Here is a 27,410-nt window from a genome sequence, read left to right on the forward strand (position 1 = left end):
ATTCACTCATTAAAAAGTTACTTAACATTTCATAAAAAAACTTAAATCCTGACAGCAACATCTTCTTCCTAACATTCACAAAGTTCATCATCTTAATTACCTTCTTCAGTATCTACAACACTTTCAGAGCTCAAAATATTTTTGTAAATATCAAACTGATCTCCTGGTAAAGTTTTCCACTCAGGTCCGAACATGACACATAACAGTTTGTTTACGTCTTTCTTTTTCTAATCACTTATACAGTGGTTGAGAGGAAGTTTTTGAAATTTCACGTTGTTCCTAATGGTTTCATCTTTAACTCCTTTCTTGTATAATGACAAATAATTCACATCCTCTTGGAAACGATAGTGTTGTAGTCCCTTAACACCTACAGTTAACTTAAATGTCCCTGTAACTGTCCCAGTCTTCTTTACAATTTGCTGTTCAAAAATTGCATCCCTTTTGAAAAGTATTCTTTTCATGTTGCTAATGTTCCCCAAATTCTTAAAATAATTTGCTTATGTCGATTTGGTATAAAAAATATGCCAATCTTCACCAAGCTGTTTAACATCTCCAACAGTTTTATATAGGGTAACATACTCTCCCTGTGACAAGATTATGGGATTCTTACGAAGGTTTTTTTCAACACGGCCAAAGACGCGGTCAGCCGGTAAAAAGCTGTGCCTGGTAAAACTGTTGTATGGTCATGTGACTAAGCCAACCAATCAGCTGCACTGTATGGCTCACTCTGATTGGCTGTGGGACAAAACATGCTTTGACCTAAACTGCTGGTCAGAAGACAAAACACTTTTTGATCGAAAGTGTAATATTTGGACCTTATTTTATAATAGGAGAGAATTTGTTTTATCGATATTGGCTTTTAAAGACCTTCCTTGAAGCAAAACAATTATTACTTCTCAATGCATAACCCATTTTTCGGGACAAAACACGTTTTGAAAGTTTGCTCCTCATTTTTGAAATTTAAAATTGTTTGTGCAATTTCTCAATAAAGTTGATTATCACCCTTACGCTACCACATGTCACTCTGGTATGTTTGCAGTAAATAAATGTCTCATTGGATAACCAACGAGATACTAGGATAACAGTCAGGTGGAAGTGTGCATTTGTTTGGAATATTTCTTGTGATCCTGATTGTCAAAAAGGGATTCCAGCTGTGTAAAAACATTTATTTTTATTTTAAAGCTGTTATGGGGTACCCAATGATTTTTTTATGTTGAATTTCCTTCACTCTTTGCAAGTACAATGTAAAAATTTGTTTTTTAAATTTTGCTAAGTTATGGTAATTATGTAATAACATTAAAATGTAATAATTTATACTTATATAAATTATGAACCGTAAATAAGTATAACTGTAAATAAATTAATGTAACTATAAACATTACAACAGCCTTATATTATCCAAGACAAACATTTTATATAAAATTTGCAACAGATAAAAGTTCTGAAATGTATAGAAATGTAAATCAGCAAAGAACTATGTAAAGGATATATGAGGACAAACACACATCGCCACGTTTAAGTTTTATAAAAAAATAACTTAGAAATATAATAAAAACACAAGAATATGACAAGACATGTGCACACTCCCGCCACAACTATACTAAGGTACTACAAAAACAATTCAAGGTAAAATATTTTGGATATGTTTGTGTAGAAAAGGTTTTCAGAGTTAAAAAAAATAATATTAGTTATTTAATGAATGTTGAGTTATCACGAAACACTGTTTGGCAGGAAGAGATAGCCAAGCTACTGAGGTTTGAATCATCGACACATCCTGCGGGGACCACAGTGAGTCTGCCGGAGTACTGCAGCCGCCTGCAGACATCTCAGCGCGACATCTACTACCTCTGCGCTCCCAGGTAACACCTTCCATCATATCTCGGGTATTAGTTTAAAGATTTTATTCTAATAACGATTTTTGCTTCATTGATAATAATAATAAATTTAAATATTAGATAGAGTTTAAATATGCATAATAAAAATTTAAAAATTATGTATAACTTAACCAAGCCAATAGAAGTACATAAACCTCTAATCATCCCATCTGGCCATGAACTCGTCAACCAAGTCAATTAAGTAGGCATTTTAATTGAGCTTCAAAATCATTAGAATTTATAATGTTTCAGAATTGCTAATGTAATCAAACAATGGTTACACAACCCTCAATTACATACAACTTATGGTTTTAGTCCTGAACACATGAAGTTCCTAAAGTTAGCTTTCATTTACAGTCAATTTTGAGGACAAAATGATACATCAGGCAGTTTCAAGTTGACTTTGACTGAGTAAGCCCTCATCATATCTCTTATTGTTCAATTTTGTTTGTGAAAACTATTGACCTCACAATTTTCATAACATCTGTTAGATGATTATATAACTTCATAACCTGCATAGAATGTGAGCTTTTATAATGTATACCTACCTATTGATTTGTTTAATTTTTACGTTCAAATCATATCTAAAACGATATGGAAAAATATGGGAACAAATGGAATAAATTTAATTAATTACATCTTAAGTATAGAAACAAGATAAAGTTAAAATATTTTATTTTGTGAAAAGAGGTCTACACAAAGTAGGTGACTGTGAGACACTTTGTAATGATAATCATTATTTGTCAGTTTGAGGGTTAATTGTAACCAAACTTTTTGATTTTGCAGCCGATCACTGGCAGAGAGTTCGCCGTACCTAGAGGGTCTACGGAGGAAGGATGTGGAAGTTCTGTTTTGTTACGAGGGTCATGACGAACTGGTCCTCATGCAGTTGAGATCCTTTGACAAGTTCCAGCTTACCTCGGTTGAGAAAGAGATGAGGCAGGACAAGGAGGCAGAGGACCTCGCTGACCTCGGTAGGTTCACACTTCTTCTAGACCTTTAAATGATCTATCATAAAATGTGGTACGGTTTGGTCACAGATATTCTACTTTATTTAACTGCGCTTTTTTGTAAGAGTAATCTAGAAAGTAAAAAAAACACATAACTAGATTAAAATGTAAAAATTTGAAACAAAATGTTAAAACTTAATCTTATAAAGTTATTTGTTTAACTTGATTCAACCTTCTTTTTATGTTACTATGACTTTTCACTAATCTGTTTGACATAAAAAGGTACAAGTTTTTTATGGTATATATCCTTAATTAAGATCGATTACTTTATCAATAAATCTAACTATGTTGAATCTCACAAAAAATTCTTTCATACTTGAAAAATGATAAAACTCATTAAGTACAAAATAGCATAAAATGTCAGTTCTTAAGAATTCTTGAGTCAACCGTTCTTTCACATTGTATATCCAACCATTCCAATCTTCTTCACGTAGATGTGTCCTTTATTTATTGACACTTTGCTACGTGTGGTTCCCGCTGTTACTTTTGTAGCTAATTAAAAATGTACTGTACTAGCTCTAAGCTCAGAGAACCACTTAGCTTAGCTCTTGTATTTTCATGCTTGGCTCAGACCTAAATGTACAAGCCATGCTCCAGCGCTTTTATTATAGTCTAGACTGTTAGTGATCCTGTTAAAGCTTCATAATAAGTTGACAAACACTTTGTATTGATTATTACAGAGTATTATTTTTATTCATTACATGCCTCTATAATTGTAACAGCATTGAATAAACATAATTTTATAAACTATATAATAACGTTACAGTTTCATTGAAGGTGGAGATCTTCTTATTAAAAACAAATTATTGCAGTTAGAGAAACACAATCGTCCAGTAATTTTACAAAACTATTTTTACTATAAGTCAAGATGAACACAGAACCACTCTTCAGAGGAAATGTGTGATTTAATTGAACAATAAATACTATATGTTGCTTATTGTGGTCTACAGAAGTTAATAAAAGGATGCAAAGGGTTAAATCCTAGGTAAAATTTTTTCCAGAGAAGACATGTCTCATCTTGTTTTATTTACTTATCAATTAAAAAATATTTCAACTTTCACACTTATGTTTTACTACTTTAATCTAATCTCTTATTAATCTGCACAGACAGATCTTGGTACAATAATAGCCATCAATCACAATAAGTAATAATTTGCCAATAAATGGGATGTAAAATGTGTGTACATAAATGATATCCTATCTATTAACTCATTAACTGATAGCAATGACTGGTATCTTCTAGATAGAGTTACCTCCCAATGCAGCCACAACATGTTATTGGGTTAATAAGAGAATTTACTTATGTACCAATTTCACTGCCAATGTTATTTTGGCAAAAGACGCCAGAATAAGCTGCTTTCATCTGTGTTGTAGACCTGTTCTGGGCGTAGACCCATTTCATCAACAGTTTGTTTCAATTTAGCAACAGATTCTACATCACATGAGAATTTTTCAGCCGACACGATTAACAATCTAATCCCAGAACACCTTTTGAATTTTTTAAGCCACCAGACACTTGCGCTAATATTATCTTTCTTCACAATTTTATGGTACAAAAACTTTTTTATAAGGATGTCACCTTAAATAGGTGTATGCCTGGTTCTTTCTTGCATGAACCAAGCATAAAGTGCTTCTTTTACTTGTGAAAACTCACCTGATTAAAAAGTTTTTCTCATATCGGCAGATGACTGGTTACTCTTCAAGAATGACAATCTGACCATTTTTCTGTTTGTCGTGTATACTGTTGCGCACCCCAAAATTGAACTCATTGGTCGTAAGATAACAGTCCAAATCTGTAATTCCTTTTTAAATCAAGAGCCGACCATTAAACACCAATTAGGTTTTCAAAACCTAAACTTATTCCTTTGTTGGTCAAATCAAATCAGTCTTTATTGCCTTTGAACAACATACAATATTGTATAGCAACAGTCATTAGCCTATCTACTCATTCACACACAATCATACATACAAAAAGTTCTTTATCCAGACAAACATGCAATGCCTATATCTGATCCTGTTAAAACGTGCTTTGATTTGAATTTCCCAGGCGGCTTTCCATGAACTCACCCATTGTGTAAAAAGCACCTGACACCGATAGACGTTTAAGACGAGATTTAAATTTGTTGATATCTGCCAATGTTTTAAGATCCTCAGGGAACCTATTGATCAACCTAACACCAGCCTGCGATGGCAAATGTAGAGACGCCACCGTTCGATGGAGTTGACTGCGATAGTTGTCCCTGCCTCTTGTCTCATACTGGTGAAAGTTCCTTCCCTGAGCCAATGTGCCCTTTGATTTACAGAAGACAGCCACCTCAAAGATGTAGAGGCAGGACTTTTGAAGATTTGCCATCATTAATGTTACAAAAATAAACAACGTTTGAGGATATTTCCTCTTGATCGGGTGCCAAAAAACCTTAAAGCCCTATCTATGTCTTGTCTATAGGGGTATTAAAATAAGTATTTAAACTACTCTGCACACTTTTGTAAGTGATTAAAAACTGAACCAGTTAATACCACACAACAGAATACAACTCTACAAATATGTTACAGGTAGCGACAGTCTTTCCAAGACCGAAGTAGACAATCTGGTACGGTGGATAAGCACTGCTCTGAAACCTAAAGTCCATGGAGTAAAGGTGAACAAGAGACTTGAATCACATCCCTGTGTGGTGACAGTGGAGGAGATGGCAGCAGCAAGGCACTTCCTCAAGACCCAGGCCCACCAGATGGATGATGATATGCGTTACTCACTATTGCAACCCAGATTAGAGATCAATCCCAGGTAAATATTTCTATGGTGCAAAGGGATGATTCAATGTGAATGTTGAGTTCAGTTCCATTTCACCTTCTACTTAGAGCAGCATCAAGGCACTTCCTCAAGACCCAGGCTCACCAGATGGATGGTGATATGCGTTACTCGTTATTGCAACCCAGATTAGAGATCAATACCAGGTAATGGTATCTATGGTGCAAAGGGATGATTCAATGTGAATGTTGAGTTCAGTTCCATTTCACCTTGTACTTAGTGCAGCAGCAAGGCACTTCCTTAAGACCCAGGCCCACCAGATGGATGATGATATGCGTTACTCACTATTGCAACCCAGATTAGAGATCAATCTCAGGTAACAAAAAGACATCTATGGTGGAAAGGGATGATTCAATGTGAATTTTAAGTTCAGATCCATTTCACCTTCTACTTAGAGCAGCAGCAAGGCACTTCCTCAAGACCCCAGGCCTCACCAGATGGATGTAATATGCGTTACTTACTATTGCAGCCCAGATTAGACATCAATCTCAGGTAACAAAGAGACATCTATGGTGGAAAGGGATGATTCAATGTGAATGTTAAGTTCAGTTCCATTTCACCTTCTACTTAGTGCAGCAGCAAGGCACTTCCTCAAGACCCAGGCCCACCAGATGGATGATGATATGCGTTACGCACTATTGCAACCCAACCCAGATTAGAGATCAATCCCAGGTAAATATATCTATGGTGGAAAGGGATGATTCAGTGTATATGTTAAGTTCAGTTCCATTTCACCTTCTACTTAGTGAAGCAGCAAGGCACTTCCTCAAGACCCAGGCCCACCAGATGGATGATGATATGCGTTACTCACTATTGCAAACCCAGATTAGAGATCAATCCCAGGTAAATATATCTATGGTGGAAAGGGATGATTCAGTGTATATGTTAAGTTCAGTTCCATTTCACCTTCTACTTAGTGCAGCAGCAAGGCACCTCCTCAAGACCCAGGCCCACCAGATGGATGATGATATGCGTTACTCACTATTGCAACCCTGATTAGAGGTCAATCCCAGGTAAATATATCTGGTGGAAAGGGATGATTCAACGTATATGCTAAGTTCCAGTTCCATTTCACCTTCTACTTAGTGCAGCAGCAAGGCACTTCCTCAAGACCCAGGCCCACCAGATGGATGGTGATATGCGTTACTCGTTATTGCAACCCAGATTAGAGATCAATCCCAGGTAAATATATCTATGGTGGAAAGGGATGATTCAGTGTATATGTTAAGTTCAGTTCCATTTCACCTTCTACTTAGAGCAGCAGCAAGGCACTTCCTCAAGACCTAGGTCCACCAGATGGATGATGATATGCGTTACTCACTATTGCAGCCCAGATTAGAGATCAATCCCAGGTAAATATATCTATGGTGGAAAGGGATGATTTAATGTGAATGTTGAGTTCAGTTCCATTTCACCTTCTACTTAGAGCAGCATCAAGGCACTTCCTCAAGACCCAGGCCCACCAGATGGATGATAATATGCGTTACCCGTTATTGCAACCCAGATTAGAGATCAATCCCAGGAAATGGTATCTATGGTGCAAAGGGATGATATCAATGTGAATGTTGAGTTCAGTTCCATTTCACCTTCTACTTAGAGCAGCATCAAGGCACTTCCTCAAGACCTAGGTCCACCAGATGATGATGATATGCGTTACTCACTATTGCAGCCCAGATTAGAGATCAATCCCAGGTAAATATATCTATGGTGGAAAGGGATGATTTAATGTGAATGTTGAGTTCAGTTCCATTTCACCTTCTACTTAGAGCAGCATCAAGGCACTTCCTCAAGACCCAGGCCCACCAGATGGATGATAATATGCTTTACTCGTTATTGCAAACCCAGATTAGAGATCAATCCCAGGTAATGGTGTCTATGGTGCAAAGGGATGATTCAATGTGAATGTTGAGTTCAGTTCCATTTCACCTTCTACTTAGAGCAGCATCAAGGCACTTCCTCAAGACCCAGGCCCACCAGATGGATGATAATATGCGTTACTCGTTATTGCAACCCAGATTAGAGATCAATCCCAGGAAATGGTATCTATGGTGCAAAGGGATTGATTCATTGTGAATCTTGAGTTCAGTTCCATTTCACCTTGTATTTAGTGCAGCAGCAAGGCACTTTCAAGGCACTACGATTTTTTAGATAAGATTCCTAAGTATGGCAACCTGATGCATATCCTGGATTATTCATCAATACACCGGCCCACCAGATGGATGATGATAGTGTTACATTGCAGCTCAGATTAGAGATCAATTGTAGTGTAACATTTACTGATCTTACACCTCCTCCTTGCAATATGTCTGATTAGTCATCAATGTCACCATACAACCTGCTTAGAGATTGTCTTATTGCATAAGACATATGAAATATAACTTTTAATACAACTACACAATTTGTGTTTGTGTTTATAAAAAATGTGCCATAGTTTAGGATTATTAATTTTATATAAATTGTACACAGTACAGTCTTTATAATGCAGTCATGTACAAATACGGTACATCCAGTAATCCAGCACTCTATGGGCATCACAGCTGTTTGTTTTCATATCTCTGCGTGTCCGTGAGATTGTCTAGAATTAGTCACTTGCATTCTCCTTGCACCATTGACTGTACAAGTATCTGTGATTGATACAGTTGTGTGTGAATAGTGCATTCAGTACAAGTTGAGAAAACTGTGACAAGTGTGATGTTAAGAAAACAGAAACATGTGATATTGACAATAGAAAAAAAGTATAACATTTTGAAATGCTTATAAAAAGTGACTAGTTATCTCATTGACCAATGAGTTGAACGTTGGCCATGCAACAGTACACAACATAAAACAGAAAAAGGGCCAGATTGAGTTGTTTTTCAAGAGTAGCGAGTCATTTGCCGATGTATGAAAAACTTGAAATCAGGTGAGTTCCCACAAGTAGAAGAATTACTTAATCCTTGGTTCATGTAAGGAAAAACCAGATGTAGGCCTATTTTAGGTGACATCCTTATGGAAAAGGCTAAATTCTTCGTCCAAGGATGTGATGATTTTCGTGCAAGTGTCGATTGGCTTAACACAAAAAGGGCCTACGCCCAGAACATGTCTACAACGCAGATGAAAACGACTTATTCTGGTGTCTTGCTATAAAAAAAAAACATTTGTTCATAGAACTGAAGCTAGTGCTCCTGGTCGCAAATTGGCAAAAGACAATATAACTTTTATGCCTTGCTGTGATCCCAGTGATAAGTTGAAAATCAGTCAACAGTAAGAAAATCTCAGGGCTTTTAAGAATGTAAATTTGCCCTTTTTATACACAAACCAAACTAAGAGATGGATAACTAAAACTCTTCACTGAATGGTTTCATACAAAGCTTGTTCCATCAGTTAGATTTTTTTAAACAGAATTTACTTTAAAGGCCCTGTTGCCCAGGAAATCCCGATGAAGATTGCAAAGTCTGGAGATGGTCAAATCTGCACATTATTCGTGCTCCCCAGATGTAACTTCGTCTCTTCAACCAATTGGTTAGATAATGTTATTCAAACTGTAAAAAGCAGTACCAATAATGAATAATGAATAAATGAATTTATTTCCCATATAGAAATTCCACAATACAATCATTTGAACCATTGAGAAAAAAACTGGCCAATTTTACAAGTAGTTTGGCCAATTACAAACATATATAAATTAAAATTCCTTAATCAGCAACCAGTCTATGATTAATTAACTGATTAGGTTAATCTAAACTAAGTCTAAACTAGATTATCTAAAATAAACTAATTAGAGTCTAGCATTATGCTTATTACAAGTATAAAGCCTGTAGTACTGTGTTTTGTCAAAAGAGTGAAGTATTCAAACATTGAAGAACGCTCTCCTGAAAGATGTTGTCTTTAACCTAGCTATCCTCCTGCTATCATTAGGGGGAAACCTTTCTTTTTTTATTACAGACAAGGCAAAGATACTTTAAGGACTACAGGAGAAAGTGTTGAGGATTTCTTTTTGTGCCAAGAAGCTAAATAATACTTAAAAGTTTTATCCTTGTACTGATAATTAAGCACATTTTGCATTTTATTACAGTATCACGTTTTCTCAATATGTACAATGTTGTACGTACTATTTTATATTGACTGAACAAAAGTTTGAAAATCTAAAATTTGTATTTTTATACAGAATGTATATGTAACAAATTCCACTACTCCGACAATTTCGGTAGTACGGCACCACCGATCCTGGTGTAGGGATGGATTAGTAACATCCTACTGTATCTTATTAATTTGTGAATAATTTTATTTAAAATATCTTCTGTATCATCAGAAGTAAAAGTTTATAAACAGCTATTACAACGTTTTCTTTCTTTTACAGCCTCATTCCTTGATTAAGGTGAATAAAAATGTTAAAACGTGTAATAATTCAAATATAAATTAACATATCTTTTTATATGTATTTACTATACAGGCCTAGTTAAATTTGTAAAAATGTGCGTACCATTGTATTTTGGAAATCAGTTTAAGTGATATGTGCAATGACTGTTATGCTGATTATGTGCTAATTCACCATAAATTTGTGTGTGTTGCAGACACCCCATAATCAAGAAACTCAACTCTCTATCCAACACAAATCCTGAACTGGCTGAGTTGGTAACTCAACAGGTAAAGTTAATCAGAATTTTATTCAAAACTGTGTTTTAGATTCACTATTTATTGCTGTACTCATTTTGTATACTGCACAAAGAATATCCTGTCACCAAACTCCATGCAAAATATCAGTTTATTTTCTAATGAGTTAATCCACTTCTTATGGGATAACATGATATTACACATCAATAAAAGGGCTGTCCGGAAAGTAACAAATGTTTTGACATGACGCGGCAATTGGTGGGACTAGTGCCACCATCTTGGCGTTAGAGTGTTCCTACACTCAGTTCACAATCAGCCGTGGTAGGTTGTGTAGTATCTTGCCTATCGTACTTTGTATACAGTGGAGTGTTGAAAAGAGCACTGCAATTGGAAATCTCACCAGTTATGAAGAGCGATCTGTGATAAGGTTTCTGATGGCAAAAAATCACAATCCAATTGAAACTTATTGCCAGATTTGTAATGTGTATGGTCCAGGAATAGTGAGTAAAAGCCCAGCGAGGCAGTGGTGCGTTGATTTAAAAAATGGATGAACCCTGTTCACGATGAGCATCATAGTTGTGGCCCTTAGGTGTAAGTAGTAATTAATTTTATGCTGTAATTTCTGACATTGTCACTAATTTGTAAAAATTCAAACAACAAATAAATGCTATTATTATACTAGTTCTTATATTTTGATTTTTCAGCTGTTCATTTAAATGTTCTTACCAACGTTTGGACATTTGCTTTAGTTTGCTCATTGAAGAAAACATGTAACACTAAAATTCCTTCCTAACTATGCCCATACCAGAAAGTATAACTGCATATTTTTGGAATTGCTAGTTGGAGGAATTCGCTCAAATCTACCGTGCTCCCCCCCACCCCCGTACCCCTCACTACACCACACATGAGCTTCCTACAGTATTCTCTTGTCTCTCAAAATGTCTCAAATAGTTCACCAGCAGTTGTTTTCTTACCTCAATAACAACAATATTCTGACCATATTCCAACCAAAATTGAATGCATTTACAACTCTCTTCTCTTCATTTCTCTTCTCTTCTCAAATTTAAAAAGTACATGGCTCTATGAAAGTTGTGTTAACTGGTTTGAGCCTGGTTACCTACTTGACGTCAGCAATGTAAAAAGGAAGGAAATAAAATATCTGACTGGACAACTGTTAATGCACGGAGTCTTGCAAGGGCTCTGTTCTTGGATCCCATTCATTCTCTTCATGAATGATATCACTTCAATCATAAAGCATCGAAATCTTCATCTTTACATCAATGATTTACAAATACATGTACACTGTTTCCTTAATGAACTAGACACTTGTGTCACTATTCAACTCTGACATTGTAAAAACCAAACATTTAGATAAAACAACATGGATTGAAACTGAATGAAATCAAGATGCAAGCAATGATAATAGGTAACTCGAGATTGACCAAGAAGGCACACTAGTGCGCTTGCTGTCCTGTCTTATTAATCCTTTATCCGCCACGCCCGAGATATGCCATGAAACTCTAGTTTTGCAAACAACCACCACACCTAAGTATACTCGTTTTTATATTATCAGCTGTTTTATTGTTATACTTGGTGTTCTGTTATGTTACGAATGTCTAGAAAATAGCTGTCCAGTTGGTGGTGCAATCTTGTGAACATTACTCAGACTACTTGGATGCCATGTGCTTTGTCTCGAGTTCGGGAGTGGTTACGTTGATATTGTACGGGATGTTTTCTGATGTTTATTCATAGATCCTTGTTTGATAGTGCTAATATGGTAAAATAATTATTTATATTACCTTTCAACTCTCTGTTGACATTATTTGAGATGTTTGTAAACATGAATTGTTTACTCTGTTTATTCAAACATCCTTATGTGATAGTGGTAATATGGTAAAATAATTATTTATATTACCTTTCAACTCTCTGTTGACATTATTTGAGATGTTTGTAAACATGAATTGTTTACTCTGTTTATTCAAACATCCTTATGTGATAGTGGTAATATGGTAAAATAATTATTTATATTACCTTTCAACTCTCTCTGTTGACATTATTTGAGATGTTTGTAAACATGAATTGTTTACTCTGTTTATTCAAACATCCTTATGTGATAGTGGTAATATGGTAAAATAATTATTTATATTACCTTTCAACTCTCTGTTGACATTATTTGAGATGTTTGTAAACATGAATTGTTTACTCTGTTTATTAAACTTTAAGTAATGTGTTTAACATGTTATGTTAAAAACTCCTAAATATGTAAACAATAGTCAGCACTAGGGGTCTTGGTATGTAACTAAGCCCAGCGTTTGGGCACCAAGAACACGGCGGTTTAAAGGGTTAAAATCTTATCATTTAAGATAGAGCCGCAGTGAAGGTGTGAAGTACATGTATTATAGCTAGACAGTTTTATCAAGGCTCACAAACAAAATCTGAAAAATCCTTGGATATTGAACAACTATTCAGCACAACACCTAGTAGTAATGAAGATTGTATTAATAACTAACAGTTACCCGCGGCTTCATATCTAATTTTCAAAATCGATGAAGGCTATAATTTTTGTAGTGAAAGCATTTATGAGTTTTTTATTAAAATTTTTTAAACATAAGTAGACATATCAGGTACCTATTATTTCAGAATTCATAGTTGGGAGATTCAAAAAGTAAATAAACTTTTGGCTGGTTTTATTTTAGGGTTTTTTAATAAAAATAAATCATTTATATATATATATATATATATATAATTATATATATATATATATATATATATATATATATATTATGTTATTAACTCCACATGTCTCAAAAATCTAAATTTTTCATTAAAAAACTTCTACTTTCGGTTCTTTTAATTTACTTTCTGTCAAGTACCATAGTAATAATTTTTCTTTTTGTCGTGATATAGAAAATATAAATAACTTATGTACAGCTGAAAAGTTACTGTGGTTCAAAAGAATCGGATACAACTGATTAAATTCACTTCCACTCTAATTTATTTACGATTCCACAGTTGAGTTTGTTTTTGTAATGACCTTTCTTAACACATATGTGGGTCTTTAAATCCAATGCTTTTAAAAACATTTATTTGCGGTCCGTGATATTTCTGGTGCTATAAGTAAAATTGATTTTTACCCCGATCAAGAAAATATGTGCATGCGTAAACTAAAAACACTGGTTTAGTCAAAATGCATCTACTTTGGTCACTTATATTATGTTTCTGATATAAGGCGCAGAGTGTGCCATCTCTTTACCTGTCCTTTAACCAAATAACCAATATTAAAATTGTTAAGGAAGACAGTCAGTTTTGATAACCTTTTGTGCAAAACATTTATAGCTTTGTTCATCATGGTGGGGTTTACAACACTGTTTAAAAATTACGTTCAATACATTTAGATGGTTTATTCGTCACTGGTGCAATCTAAAATAAAAATTAGACAGTAGCTTTGCATTTGCAATCTGCATAACACTACTGATCAAGCTGTATAATTATTCAATACTATCTCAAATGTAAATGTAAACAGATGTTTCTGTCACTTTAATGAACTTCAGCTGAAACTCTCAACAGCTGTTTAGGATCATGTAATTTTGATTTTCGTGTCATAAATAAAATTATTTTTTAAATTTATTTCACAAATGATGAATAAAAATTAAATGGTGCAGATATATAATATATTGTATCTTATTTAGTCTGTAGGGAGACAGAAGTACATGCCTAACACTCACTCAGTATATATAATGACATATAACCTTGCCGACTGTTAATTACACTGGTGTTTGTGTGATAACACTAATTTACAGTGGCCTGGTATCACCTTCTAATTTTGTCACATGCTTTTGCCGTAAAGCTTCCTGGGTGAGAAATACTAACATACAATTTGATGATATTCAGTCTGTAGTGAGACAGAAGTAAAAGTCTAACCCTCACTCAGTATATATAACAACACATAACCTTGCTGACTGTTAATTACACTGGTGTTTGTGAGATAACGCTAATTTACAGTGGCCTGGTATCACCTTCTAATTTTGTCACATGCTTTTGCCGTAAAGCTTCCTGGGTGAGAAATACTAACATACAATTTGATGATATTCAGTCTGTAGTGAGACAGAAATGAAGGCCTAACACTCACTCAGTATATATAACAACACATAACCTTGCTGACTGTTAATTACACCGGTGTTTGTGAGATAACGCTAATTTACAGTGGCCTGGTATCACCTTCTAATTTTGTCACATGCTTTTGCCGTAAAGCTTCCTGGGTGAGAAATACTAACATACAATTTGATGATATTCAGTCTGTAGTGAGACAGAAATGAAGGCCTAACACTCACTCAGTATATATAACAACACATAACCTTGCTGACTGTTAATTACACCGGTGTTTGTGAGATAACGCTAATTTACAGTGGCCTGGTATCACCTTCTAATTTTGTCACATGCTTTTGCCGTAAAGCTTCCTGGGTGAGAAATACTAACATACAATTTGATGATATTCAGTCTGTAGTGAGACAGAAATGAAGGCCTAACACTCACTCAGTATATATAATGACATATAACCTTGCCGACTGTTAATTACACCGGTGTTTGTGAGATAACGCTAATTTACAGTGGCCTGGTATCACCTTCTAATTTTGTCACATGCTTTTGCCGTAAAGCTTCCTGGGTGAGAAATACTAACATACAATTTGATGATATTCAGTCTGTAGTGAGACAGAAGTAAAAGTCTAACCCTCACTCAGTATATATAACAACACATAACCTTGCTGACTGTTAATTACACCGGTGTTTGTGAGATAACGCTAATTTACAGTGGCCTGGTATCACCTTCTAATTTTGTCACATGCTTTTGCCGTATAGCTTCCTGGGTGAGAAATACTAACATACAATTTGATGATATTCAGTCTGTAGTGAGACAGAAGTAAAAGTCTAACCCTCACTCAGTATATATAACAACACATAACCTTGCTGACTGTTAATTACACCGGTGTTTGTGAGATAACGCTAATTTACAGTGGCCTGGTATCACCTTCTAATTTTGTCACATGCTTTTGCCGTATAGCTTCCTGGGTGAGAAATACTAACATACAATTTGATGATATTCAGTCTGTAGTGAGACAGAAATGAAAGTCTAACACTCACTCAGTATATATAACAACACATAACCTTGCTGACTGTTAATTACACCGGTGTTTGTGAGATAACGCTAATTTACAGTGGCCTGGTATCACCTACTAACTTTATCACATGCTTTTGCCGTATAGCTTCCTGGGTGAGAAATACTAACATACAATTTGATGATATTCAGTCTGTAGTGAGACAGAAATGAAGGCCTAACACTCACTCAGTATATATAACAACACATAACCTTGCTGACTGTTAATTACACCGGTGTTTGTGAGATAACGCTAATTTACAGTGGCCTGGTATCACCTACTAACTTTATCACATGCTTTTGGTGTAAACGTTTCTGTTGAGAAGAACTAACAGAGAATTATAATGATATCGTTTCATTTCATTAAATTCATACTAAATCATTTCGGAATGCACTTGCAATCCATTTGATATATATATATATTTTTTAAACATTATAATTTTGATGTAACAATACAGTAACAGAAAGTTTTTAGAGAACAAGATCAAGTGTGTGAAGATTGGTAATTTTTTAATGGAACCAGATACAAATATTTTTGACAAATATTGGTTTTTCTTGAAATAGAGATGACTAGCTAGTAGACAGGATGAATGCAGGCAAATTATTGATGTGTAATATAAGTAAAAAAATCTTTGTACTGTATAATTACTAAATCTGCAACATGAGTATAATAGTGGAATAAAATTGTTGACTTTGTGTAGGTCATTATATCCTAAGTGTTTCATTATTATAATTATGTCGTGAATTTATTAATTACAATGAGGTTTTTTTTACTGATATTGGACTTGATACTAATAGTTCCCTGTATGATAATGTCCTTGACCGTTTTGTAACAATCAAAATCACTTACAGTGGTGCATAAATATAGTAAAATATGGCATTTTCAAAACGTTTCATGGGATGTTGCTCCAAAATAAGAAAATTTTAAAATTTAATCTATACTAAAAAAGTATTAAAATGTTATTCTATATTTGAAATTGTAAAAACCGTTGAAATAATGATGTTATAAATAACATCTGAGACCATGCATGGATGTAACAGAGGGATTAGCTGCAGAGACTGTACACAGACAGTAGGTGAGGCCATGCATGCATGTAACAGAGGGATATTAGCTGCAGAGACTGTACACAGACAGTAGGTGAGGCCATGCATGCATGTAACAGAGGGATATTAGCTGCAGAGACTGTACACAGACAGTAGGACTGTACTGAGATTATTTTGTTATCTCCCTAGTATTGATGCTCACTAATTCTCCATAGCTAATTCAGTCTGGTCAACATGATTGAAAGTCCATGGGTCAAGTTAGTAATGAATTATCCTGAATATCTTGTACTCTGCAAGAAGCACAGAAGATCTTATGGATTTAAGTTCACTAGTTTCCTATTGTCCTAGAGAAAAAGTGTAGCTTCTACTTACGCTAACATAATAAAATTTCATTGAAGATTCTTGGAAAGATTTTAATTTAATATCACTAGTAAATTATTACAAATTTTGCAATATTACTTTTTGCACATACAAAATATGGAAGAACTAAAAAATCTGCTATTGAAAAACACTATTGAACTAGACACATCATCTCTAATAAAAATTTGCCATCATTAAAAGAAGTTACATATACAACACACTTGAATGGTTGGAAAACATTTTACATACGCAAAAAATCAAGAAACACAATAATTAAGACGGACCTATTGAAAGTTCAATTCTACTCTCATCTCATTTTATAAGAAGATTAAAATACAATTAAGTTTGAATATTTTATACTGGCCAACCATATTTCCAAATCCTTTACCATATATTATTTAGAAAAATATAAATATTCATTTGTGAACTTACCTTACGAATCTTTGATTCTGAAAGGCCTCGTAAAAATAAAATAAATATTGGACAATGTGTTATAATTTACTAATGGTATTAAATTATATAAATTTATTGTAAGTTTTACACCAGAATACTAAGTGTAAATTATTTGTAAACCAAGCTAAAGTCAACTATGCATTTCAACACGAGATTATTAATATGAGAACTGCTTGCGATATCTGCTGAATTTTATTACACAAAGGTATTAAAATATTAAACTTTTATAACTATTATACTTGTACAGTACTTAATAAAGATAATCAATACTGCTTTCAGATAAGTTTGGGATCCTGGCCTGAACAAACAATACTGAATAAACTAAAATCATTACAGAATCAGATAGTGTAGTATTCTATAAGTCTTCTAAATTTTATAAAATTTATGTTAAAAAAATTTTTTGTAAGAAAAATTGAGATATACAAATAGCAAAGTTTGAAAAACTGTTATAAACAATTACTGAGCCAATTCACCTATTTAAAGGCAATATTAATGGTAGAAACCTGTTGTATTTTGCATACAAACAAAATTAATAACATCATTCTTTTACATATCTTTTTACTCAATTTATTCACCTAAAATAAACAAATTTACTTATCAAGGGCACTGCATGAGTTAGTTTTCTCTTTGACTTTCTACACATTGAAGTACCCATCAAATTACCAAGTGTCAAATAACAATTACTTTTCAGCTGTTTTCTTAGATAGAAATATATTGTTTTCTAGGAGAAAGTGTTCAGTTGTGTATTTTTCAAAGAGGGAAAGCTGCTACGTTTGTATGTGAGGCAGATTTATCTTTTTTCTCATCTACAGATGACACGCCCTCACATTGATTTTCAATCAGCAATGCATCTGGTGCTTCTTGAACAATGTGTTTTATATTAATTAGTGATGTTTTTAACATGAGTAAGTCAAAACACAATACAAAACCTTGTGAAAGCTGATTATTTGATTGAGACGGAATGTAACAACATTGAAAGCAGTTCTGACGAGCCTGTTGACGATACAGATTCAGGTACAACGTAAACGTACCTTTCAAAGGCTAGTGGTACATCTTATGTTAGATCTAATGGGGCAGTGTTGTCATCTGATTCAGAAGACGATCATAATACTGACAATCCTAGGCCCGGGCCAAGTAATCTACAGGCGCATAATAGACCACACCCTCGTGGTCGTCCTCCCCAACAACCGCCCTCCACATCCCCCCAATTTCTGTTGACGATACCAATTCTGAACCAAGTAATGGATGGGCAGATGTCGTGAATATGATCACAACTTTACCTACAACGAATCGCCCAGTCTAAAACACTTCTCACCAAGAAATTCTCCCCCATTGATTATTTTGGTTTATATTTTCCATTTGCTTTATTGAGCTCACCATCCCAAACAAATAATTATTATGCACGATATTTTATCGACACTAACCATGCGAGGTTATCTAATCACAGCCGATGTCATAATTGGAGGCCATTAAGTTACTGCATTTAAAGTTTAAGTGAAAGCATTCATTGCAGTACGCTTGAATATGTGCCTAAACCAAAAACCAAACCATCGAAATGTACTGGTCAAACAAAACATCACAGGAAACACCATGGTTTGGGGAAATGTTTGCAAGAATTGATTCGAAACAATTTCAAAAATTTTTCCCATGGTTGATACTAGAAACTTACCAAAACCAAAAGAACCAGGTTACGATCCTTGTGCACGGTTTAGCTCTTTGGTGGACCATGCTAATCATATGTTCAGATATTATTACACCCCTAATAAGTAGTCATCTATAGATGAGAGTCTCATTCGGACTAAGAATCGTGCCCAGCTAATCCAGTACTTATCGAACAAGCAACACCATAAGTGGGGTATAAAATTATGGATGATATGAGATGCCATGACAAAATATTGTTTAGGCTTCAGCTGCTACAAAGGAGCAAAAGGAAACAATAATGATTCTGATAAAAAAATGGACTTGTTTACAATGTGATTGTAAAATTGTTGGAAATGTGCAATTACATGAATAAGGGTTTTCATGTTTTTGTTGACAACCTTTTTTACGTCTATACCACTTGCTCAGTTATTGTATTCAAAATTAACTCACATTTGCAATCTAATAAAAAAGGCATCCCCCACGTATGAACACAAGATTTGAAGTTAAGGGAAATTAGTAATGTCATAAGGGTGATTTGCTTATGCTAGGTAATCGGCAAAAAGCTTCACAAAAAAAAAAAACAAGTATTACTTCTGTCAACAGACAGTATGGCTGTTTATGAACTGAAATCAGAAAAAGGGGAATAAAGTCTTTATACCCAGTAGGCCTAATATGATGCGCCACTACAATGCTTTCATGGGTGGAGTAGATAGATGCTCTATTGTTATTTGGATGAAAGGTGAGCTCTACACTGTTGGAAAAGAGTAGTGTTTCAATTTTTTTTATGATTGTGAACCTCTACATCCTTTATAAAATGAATAGTCATAGTCATAGTCATAGATCTTTATTCAAAGCTGTAATATTATAAATACAGTCAGAATAGTGTCACAAATACGGATAGACTAATATCATCACAGATACAGGTTAACTTATCTAGAATCTTATGTTAACTTAACATAAATATTGTTAATTTAAACAACTAAAATCAACTCAATTTTTATTTTTGTTTAATTGCCCAAACCCTCAAAAAATTCTTCAAAAGAATAAAATGATTGTGATATTAGATAATTTTTTAATTTATTTCTAAACTGATTGATTCCTTCAATTTTTTTTATGTCAATAGGAATGTATTGAATAAATCGTTATACCGGCGTATTCAGTTTTCTTTTTAAACAGCTCTAATTTATGATTTTCAAAAATTATACCACTCCTAGTTAAGTATTATAATATCTATGAGTGGTATAGTTAGGTATATTTTTAAATTTTGTGTAAGTTATTGTATCGTATATGTATTGACTGTAAACAGTTAAAATTCTTATTGTGCAAATAAATGTTTAACGGTTGCTTGCCATGGTAAATTTAGAATTAACCGTATTGATTTTTTTTGTAGTATAAGAATTTTTTCAAGGTTTTTATTTGAAGTAGCTCCATATACACTGATCCCGTAGCTTATATGGGAATGTATTAAAGAAAAATAAATTTGTTTTAAAGTATCCTGGTTACAAAGGTTTGCCATCTGCCTAAGGGCGTACAGGCCAGATGATGCTTTTTTTATTATGGTTTGTACATGTTGATTCCAGCTTAAATTTTGATCTATTATTAGACCTAGAAAACAAGTTTCCTCTACCTCCATTATATTTTGGTTATTTATCTTAATGTCATATTGAAAATTAAACTTCGATTAGTGTGTTTTGCCGGGGTTAAGTAACAAATTTTTTGTAGTTTTCCTCTGCTACTGTAGAAAGTCCTGTTATATAGCAAATAAATAGTAAGGGACCCAAAATTGAACCTTGTGGTGCGCCATACTTTATGAGCTTTTTTTCGGATACAAAATTGATTTTGTCTTTATGTATTAAGTATGATAATTCAACGTATTGATTTACGGTTACTGATGTAAGAGTGAAACCAATTTATTTCTTTATTTTTTAAGCCTAAATCTTCCAGAACATTTATAAGTTCGTCATGAATTACGCTGTCAAACGCTCTAGTCAAATCCATAAAAATTCCTAAAGGTCTATTACCTTTATCTAATTCCTCTATTAAATTTTGCACAAATTCTACTGATGCAGTAATTGTTGACCTGCCTGGACGAAAACCATGTTGTTGATTATCAAGAAGATCATTTTCCGACAGATAATTTAACAGTTGTTCATTAACAACTTTCTCAAATATTTTAGAAAACGTCGATAATAATGATACTGGCCTGTAGCTCTCCGGCAATTGAGGATCTCCCTTTTCAAGGCCGGCAATACAGACATCCCATTTCAAGACTAGCTTTCAAAATTTCTATTATAGAAGCCATCACTAAGGAATGCCTCGGCGAACCCACTCCGGTACAACATTCAGGTTTTGGTAATGATCGTCTTTACCATTTACCGAAAAACAAACAGCGAAATTGCTCGGAGTACAGGATCAGGTCGTAAAACAAAAACTCGTTACGCCTGCAAACGTTGTAATAAAGGCGTTCATCCCCTGTGCTTAATGTGCTAAAAAGAGGAGAGCATCAAGAACACAAGTCTTGTAAATAATCATGTAAATACCTTTGGTTTAGTTTTATATGCTGCTAAAATACACATTTCATTGTTAACAAATGTACATATACACAAGAATACCTCTAAATACCTTCAAGTAAAGGTATGACAATTGTAAATTATTTTGTAAATCAGTTTTGCAATGTTTTAGAAAATAATTTCTTGCTATGTTGTTTACCATTCAATTTTCTTAAAAATTGTCACAGGTCTTAATTATTACATGTACTTAAATAAAGAAATTAATTTTATGCATAAAATATTTTTGTTTGTATTGGTTTTGGAGTTAAAAATAAAAATTTAATTATAAAATTATAACATGTTTTATTTTAGGTTTTAGTGCTTTTTGATTAATAAAAATGTATAAAGCTTAGATTGAAAATGTCACTTATATTATTGTTAAAGAAAAAAACAAAACAAAAAAAGGTTGTGCTAGCTTTAATAGTAACGTTTTTAGAATGATTTATGTAAAGTACTACAAAGCGGTGATTTAAGTCATGGCGATTTACACTAGTCAGCTGTGCTAAGAGTCCGGAAGCCAAAGACCACTAACACTTCAGCCACTAATGAAAATAACACTCCTTATCAAAATAAATGGGAATAATGCATCTCTCTAAACCTTTTTGGTTTCTCCAGCATTTTTTAGAGTGGCTCTAGACTCCTTCAGTGCAACATACATTTACAAAGGACATAAATTGAGATAAACCATATGTATTTTTCATTATATTACCATTACTTCATATTTTAAACCTTGCAGAAGCGGGACTAACAGTTTAGTTGACACGTTGTAGTGTGAGTGGCTCTAGGCTCCTTCAGTGCAACATACATTTATAAAGGACATAAATTGAGATAAACCATATGTATTTTTCATTATGTTACCATTACTTCATATTTTAAACCTTGCAGAAGCGGGACTAACAGTTTAGTTGACACCTTGTAGTGTGAGACGCTAACTTATCAGTAAACAAGTGTGCTATTTATGCACAATTCGTCCGTGACATTTATTTTTCAAACTTGGAGTCTAATTGATTGTTGAAATGTTAAAACTCCTATATTTTTATATATGAACCTTGTAAGTGTTGCAAGTATCAATATCTCATTTTTATATTCATAATATTAATGAGAGTCATAAAAGTCGTTTTCAACAGCAATCTTTATGGTTTAATTTTATTTGAACACTTCATAAATCTTGTTTTGTAATAAACACCTAAATTCATTATTTGAAACAGACTTAACTTATAAATTTTGCCTCTGGTCAAAAAACTAGCTCCATTGTACCTTTCGCTTATTGACGGGCAGATTTCAGACGCTGCTCAGATCGGAGGGTTGTCGGGACTTTCTGAGCAGGAAGCATATGGCTTCTTGGGTCTGTGTGAGTTTATAATATCCCAGGCCGCTTTACACATGTTGGAGGATGACCTGATGGTGTGGACGTTGAAGGCCTTCTTAGCTTCTGTTACTTCCAGTCTGTACTGTTTATTTGTTTTACAATATAATGCATAGTACTCATCACGGTCTTTTGGTGAGACTGCTGATTTATAATGATCATTTAGAAGAACTACTAAGTTTTTAAGCCTGCGCAAGTCTGCCGTATACCAAGATTTATCTTTAAACTGACATTTAGTTCCGTTTTCTGGATTTTTTTTAAAAGGATTTAATGGAAAAAGTATGTCAAAATTGTAATTAAAGGTTTGAAGAAATCTATCAAAGGAGTGCTCAGATAAATAGTGATCACCCAATTCAATTGGCCAGTTTACGTTTTTTAGAGCCCTCCTTAGTAAAGGCAGCTGTTCATCCTTGATGACGCGCTTTGTAAAACTATACTTATCATGCCATGAAACTTCTTTGTGTTTACCATTTCCCATGGTTTAATGGAGCTACTCAACATCAGCATTGAATCAACCCTTCCCACCATGGCTGTATTATGTGTAGTAATTATAATTAGAATTAACTGAAATATTATTGACAAAATGAATCTCACTAGTACAGAAGACTGCAACATTGTCCAAACAACAATAGAAATAGTTTCTTTCAGTTAATATTGGAGAAGCTCTATACTTGTGTCATGAAATAATTGAATGGTGTAGATCAGTGTAATTATCCTCAGTTAAACTCTGTATAGATGAGAGGCGAGAATTGTGGAGAACACAAGATGGTTACACAAGGTGTGGGTGGGAGGGGCAGGGGGGGGAGAGGGGAGGGTCAGGTGCTATTTAACTGAAGCCATAAAGTGAGTGTTATCTCTAAGAAGACCTATCTCAGTGACTGATATCCCACTTAACTGCAGAAGGTGAGAGATAAACGGAACAATACGTTTACTGCTATTGCGTAATAAGAGAGATGAAAACGTCTATCAACTGATCAGGCTACGTCCAAGGTTGAAACAGAAAAAATCGGTTTTACATTCATCCCAATTTTTATCCATTCCAAGTTTTCCCCACTCTTGCCCGAATATCAGTCAGTCAGTTTTGGTGGCCCAAACATGTGTTGTAAACTCATTTGTACTGTTGAATGCTTCTGAAATCTATGTGGTTTTCAGGCAAGTTTTAAATACAGTGGAGTCCTGCTAATCCGAACACGTGTAATCCGAACGTCGGTTAATCCGAACAGGTCCAGGAGGAATTATTTATAACGATAATGAACAGTTATAGGAACTAATTACTTAAAAAATGAAAATGGGTGCATCATTTCGTACATAAACAAAGAAAACTTTAATTAAATAGACATACAGTATTTTATTAAGACAAATTGTGTACGGTACAGTACATAAATAATGAAGTTAAATACAGTACCAAATTGAAACTTATAGGTTAAGTATGAGTTAAATTACTGTATTAAGAAGTGAAATCAAACAAACATTGGACGTACAGTACTGATATTATTATTGAGTACAATATTAATTGTTAAAAGACATAAATTCAGTTATTGTCTTCTGTCGCATTGAAGAGAGTCTATTGGATGATGCGTAGTTTCGTGCAACTATCGAACGCGTGGACCCGTACAATATCCAGTACACTCACATTGCTTAACAATAGAACTCTCACACTAAATGTGTATTACGGTAAATGTGCTTAGTATTCGCAAACACGTTTATTTGTCAAGAAATACAATGCAACAGTCAGAAAACATATTTTAATAAACAATGTTGATAATTCTATAACAAAATAGACCCATTCTCAAGTTTAAAACCGTATTTTTCTGTAATTCTGGCTAATCCGAACAATCACATAATCCGAATAGGGCTCGGTCCCAATTAGGTCGGATTAACGGGACTCTACTACCTTGGGCAGTCAGTTTTGGTGTCCCAAACATGTGTCGTAAACTCATCTGTACTGTTGAATGCTTCTGAAATCTATGTGGTTTTCAGGCAAGTTTTAAATACCTTGGGCGGTCAGTTTACAAATTGAACTCCTGCCTGTTCATAACCTACTGTTCTGTGTCTAAGATCTTAATTTATAGTGGGCTACTACTCTAATATAGCAGTAGCGAGAATAATGTAACAGTCGGTCAGATATTGAGAAGAAATATAAGCTATTCGACCTTTGGAAAACTGGATTTTTGGGCTGGATCTGTAATATAGAAGCAATAAAAGAAGGTTAATAGAACCACATCAAATCCTTCATTAATTTAAGCATGGAATGCTGTTAACTTTCTATTGGGTTAAACTTAAATTTAACGACGTTCTCACATTTTTTGTTTTGTTATGTAATTTAAATAACAAATATGCTTACCGATCATATTTTTATTTCAACAGGTTGTTCACAAACTTCTGTAGCTGTAGTACTCATAACTTCAAACTAAAAATGTCATATAAACATGGGCGAGAAATGTCTCATTTAGCTGCTAGCCGCCATTTTGTATTTTTTATGTTTATGTAAATGTTTGAATAGATATAAGAAAATAAACAACAAATTGTATTATTATCTTTAATATTAACAAAATGGTATCTGTTGAAACTTGTTAAAGTCAATTAGCAAAAAAAAAACCAGTATAATTATATAAAAACTTACTAGACACCATCTATTTGGAAAATTAATTCATTACAATTCCAACGATACTTGATTCAACAAAATCCATGAATGCATAAGCGAGTACTACCACTTGCATACATATACTCTTGCACAAGCCGGGAGCAAAAACAACTGATATCTCTCAACTGTGACGTTTGGCACTTCAGGCATCAGCGTAAGACCAAATCTCCATAGTAAGGAAAATATCACTTGCCACTATATCAGTTATGTGTTGAAATCAGCGACCTAATACATTTAGTTTTTAAGGCAGTGAAATTGAGTTTTAGTTAGAAACATATTTTTTAAATTTTAAATTCATAGCTCTTAAGATAAATTCTGTGAATACATAAAAAGTAGACTCGTTTTATCACTTCATGAGGAATTGTAGGCAACAAGGAAATTTAGGTGATTTTGTAATCATTTGATCATTAAACTCATGAAATAATTTTGTAATGTTGTAATGACCTTGTTGTGTGTTTGTTGCAGTTGTTTTCCAATGCTATGGTGGCAGCTGGCCTCGTCTTGGACCCAAGAACTGTTCTCTCCAGTATGAACCAACTGCTCACGTTGGCTCTCCAGAAACACTGAACTCTTCTTCACAAACTTTCTTCCTTTTGTACATTTCTTTCCAATTATAATAGTATTAAATTTTGAATTTGTTATAATACCATGTGGTTATTTTATTACACAGAAGTTGGCTCCTTGAATCATAACTGTTTTACAAAATGTATTGTTTCTTTTGAAGATAATAGATGTCTATTCCCATAATGCAAAGAAAATATAAAATTGATATTCCAAGCAAAGAAGATTATATGTGGTGAATATTATGAAAGTGGAGACCTTTCAGTATTATTACAAATTATAACAAAAAAGGTTTAATACTCCTTGCTATCAAAACTATACTGTAAGATACACACAGTTGAGTTTATAGTTTTAAGTGTTGATAATGTCATGTGTATGTGTGTGTAGCTACGGTAGAAAAAAATGTTATGTGACAATAAAGGAACCTTTCATTTCAACATATTATCGTGTTCAAGGTATCATAAAGCATAATTAGATCAATGTTCTTAAGGTACGATATCTTTCACATGGCAAGAGATAAAAGTGGCTTAAAAGAGTGATATGATGATTAAAAAAATAAATTATCTGCTCATTTTGCTTCATTATTTTTTAAGACAATTAATTCTAATCATCAATCTTATTGAAGCCAAGATTATCTCGCATGTAATATTTCATAAGCTGAGAGCATGCGTATGTATAAACATACCTGAAATTAATAGGTAAATTTCCGATGAGAAAGAAATGATCGTCAGCCGGCCTAGCTTTGGTAGAGGTCAAAATGGTAGCGTATCAAAAGTGTTAAAAATATGAAATTGTAATTTTTTTTCAGATCATATTTTTCTTAGCTCGACACACTAAAAACAATCATCAGATACATAACTAAATCTTAAATGAGCATCAACTAACCACATACAATGGTGAATTTTAGTCTTTTATCTAGTTATCTGATAGTTATATAACTAGTATTTCTGTCTAACTGTTGGTTTAAGTTATACAAAATATAGTCTCAGAAAAATTATAGTTTGATATATGTAACCCCTTTGATACCTTTGCATTGGGACCTTTACCAAAACTAGCGTGGCTTTGGTCAAAGATTTTCTTAAGAAAAATTCCTGTCAATTTCAGGAAAAACCAGGTTATGTGTTGCTTATAAAGTGCAAATTAGTTTTTGGCTTCTAGATTGTCAAGACTTGTTCTATAAAATTCTTTCTGACACTTCTATGAAAGAGAAATGTATTTTGCTATTTGTTTTGTAAGATATATTAATTTTGATATTTCATGTTATTTTTTATGTGGGTGTTTTTAACCGTTATTGCTGTAATACTACAGATTGTAGTACGCTATTGTAGTAACATCTACGGTGTGGATGATGGGT

The 27,410-nt window shown here is 33.8% G+C and overlaps 1 protein-coding gene across 2 annotated transcripts in view; it reads left to right on the forward strand.

Annotated features, from left to right (window-relative positions):
• Positions 1–26,141, forward strand: part of LOC124357926 (heat shock protein 75 kDa, mitochondrial) — a 54,328-nt gene extending 28,187 nt beyond the window's left edge. The window contains exons 12-16 of one of the 2 annotated variants that reach the window (XM_046810048.1): positions 1,732–1,859; positions 2,661–2,848; positions 5,438–5,669; positions 10,247–10,319; positions 25,961–26,141. In XM_046810048.1, the coding sequence (XP_046666004.1) occupies positions 1,732–1,859; positions 2,661–2,848; positions 5,438–5,669; positions 10,247–10,319; positions 25,961–26,062 (723 nt within the window). In that variant the 3' untranslated portion in view covers positions 26,063–26,141. Of the gene's footprint in view, positions 1–1,731; positions 1,860–2,660; positions 2,849–5,437; positions 5,670–5,944; positions 6,029–10,246; positions 10,320–25,960 lie in introns of those variants that run through there. The other variant, XM_046810049.1, reaches the window with a different exon arrangement.
• Positions 26,142–27,410: the final 1,269 nt, after the last annotated feature.

This window comes from Homalodisca vitripennis, chromosome 3 (assembly GCF_021130785.1).
Source record: "Homalodisca vitripennis isolate AUS2020 chromosome 3, UT_GWSS_2.1, whole genome shotgun sequence".
NCBI lineage: Eukaryota > Metazoa > Arthropoda > Insecta > Hemiptera > Cicadellidae > Homalodisca > Homalodisca vitripennis.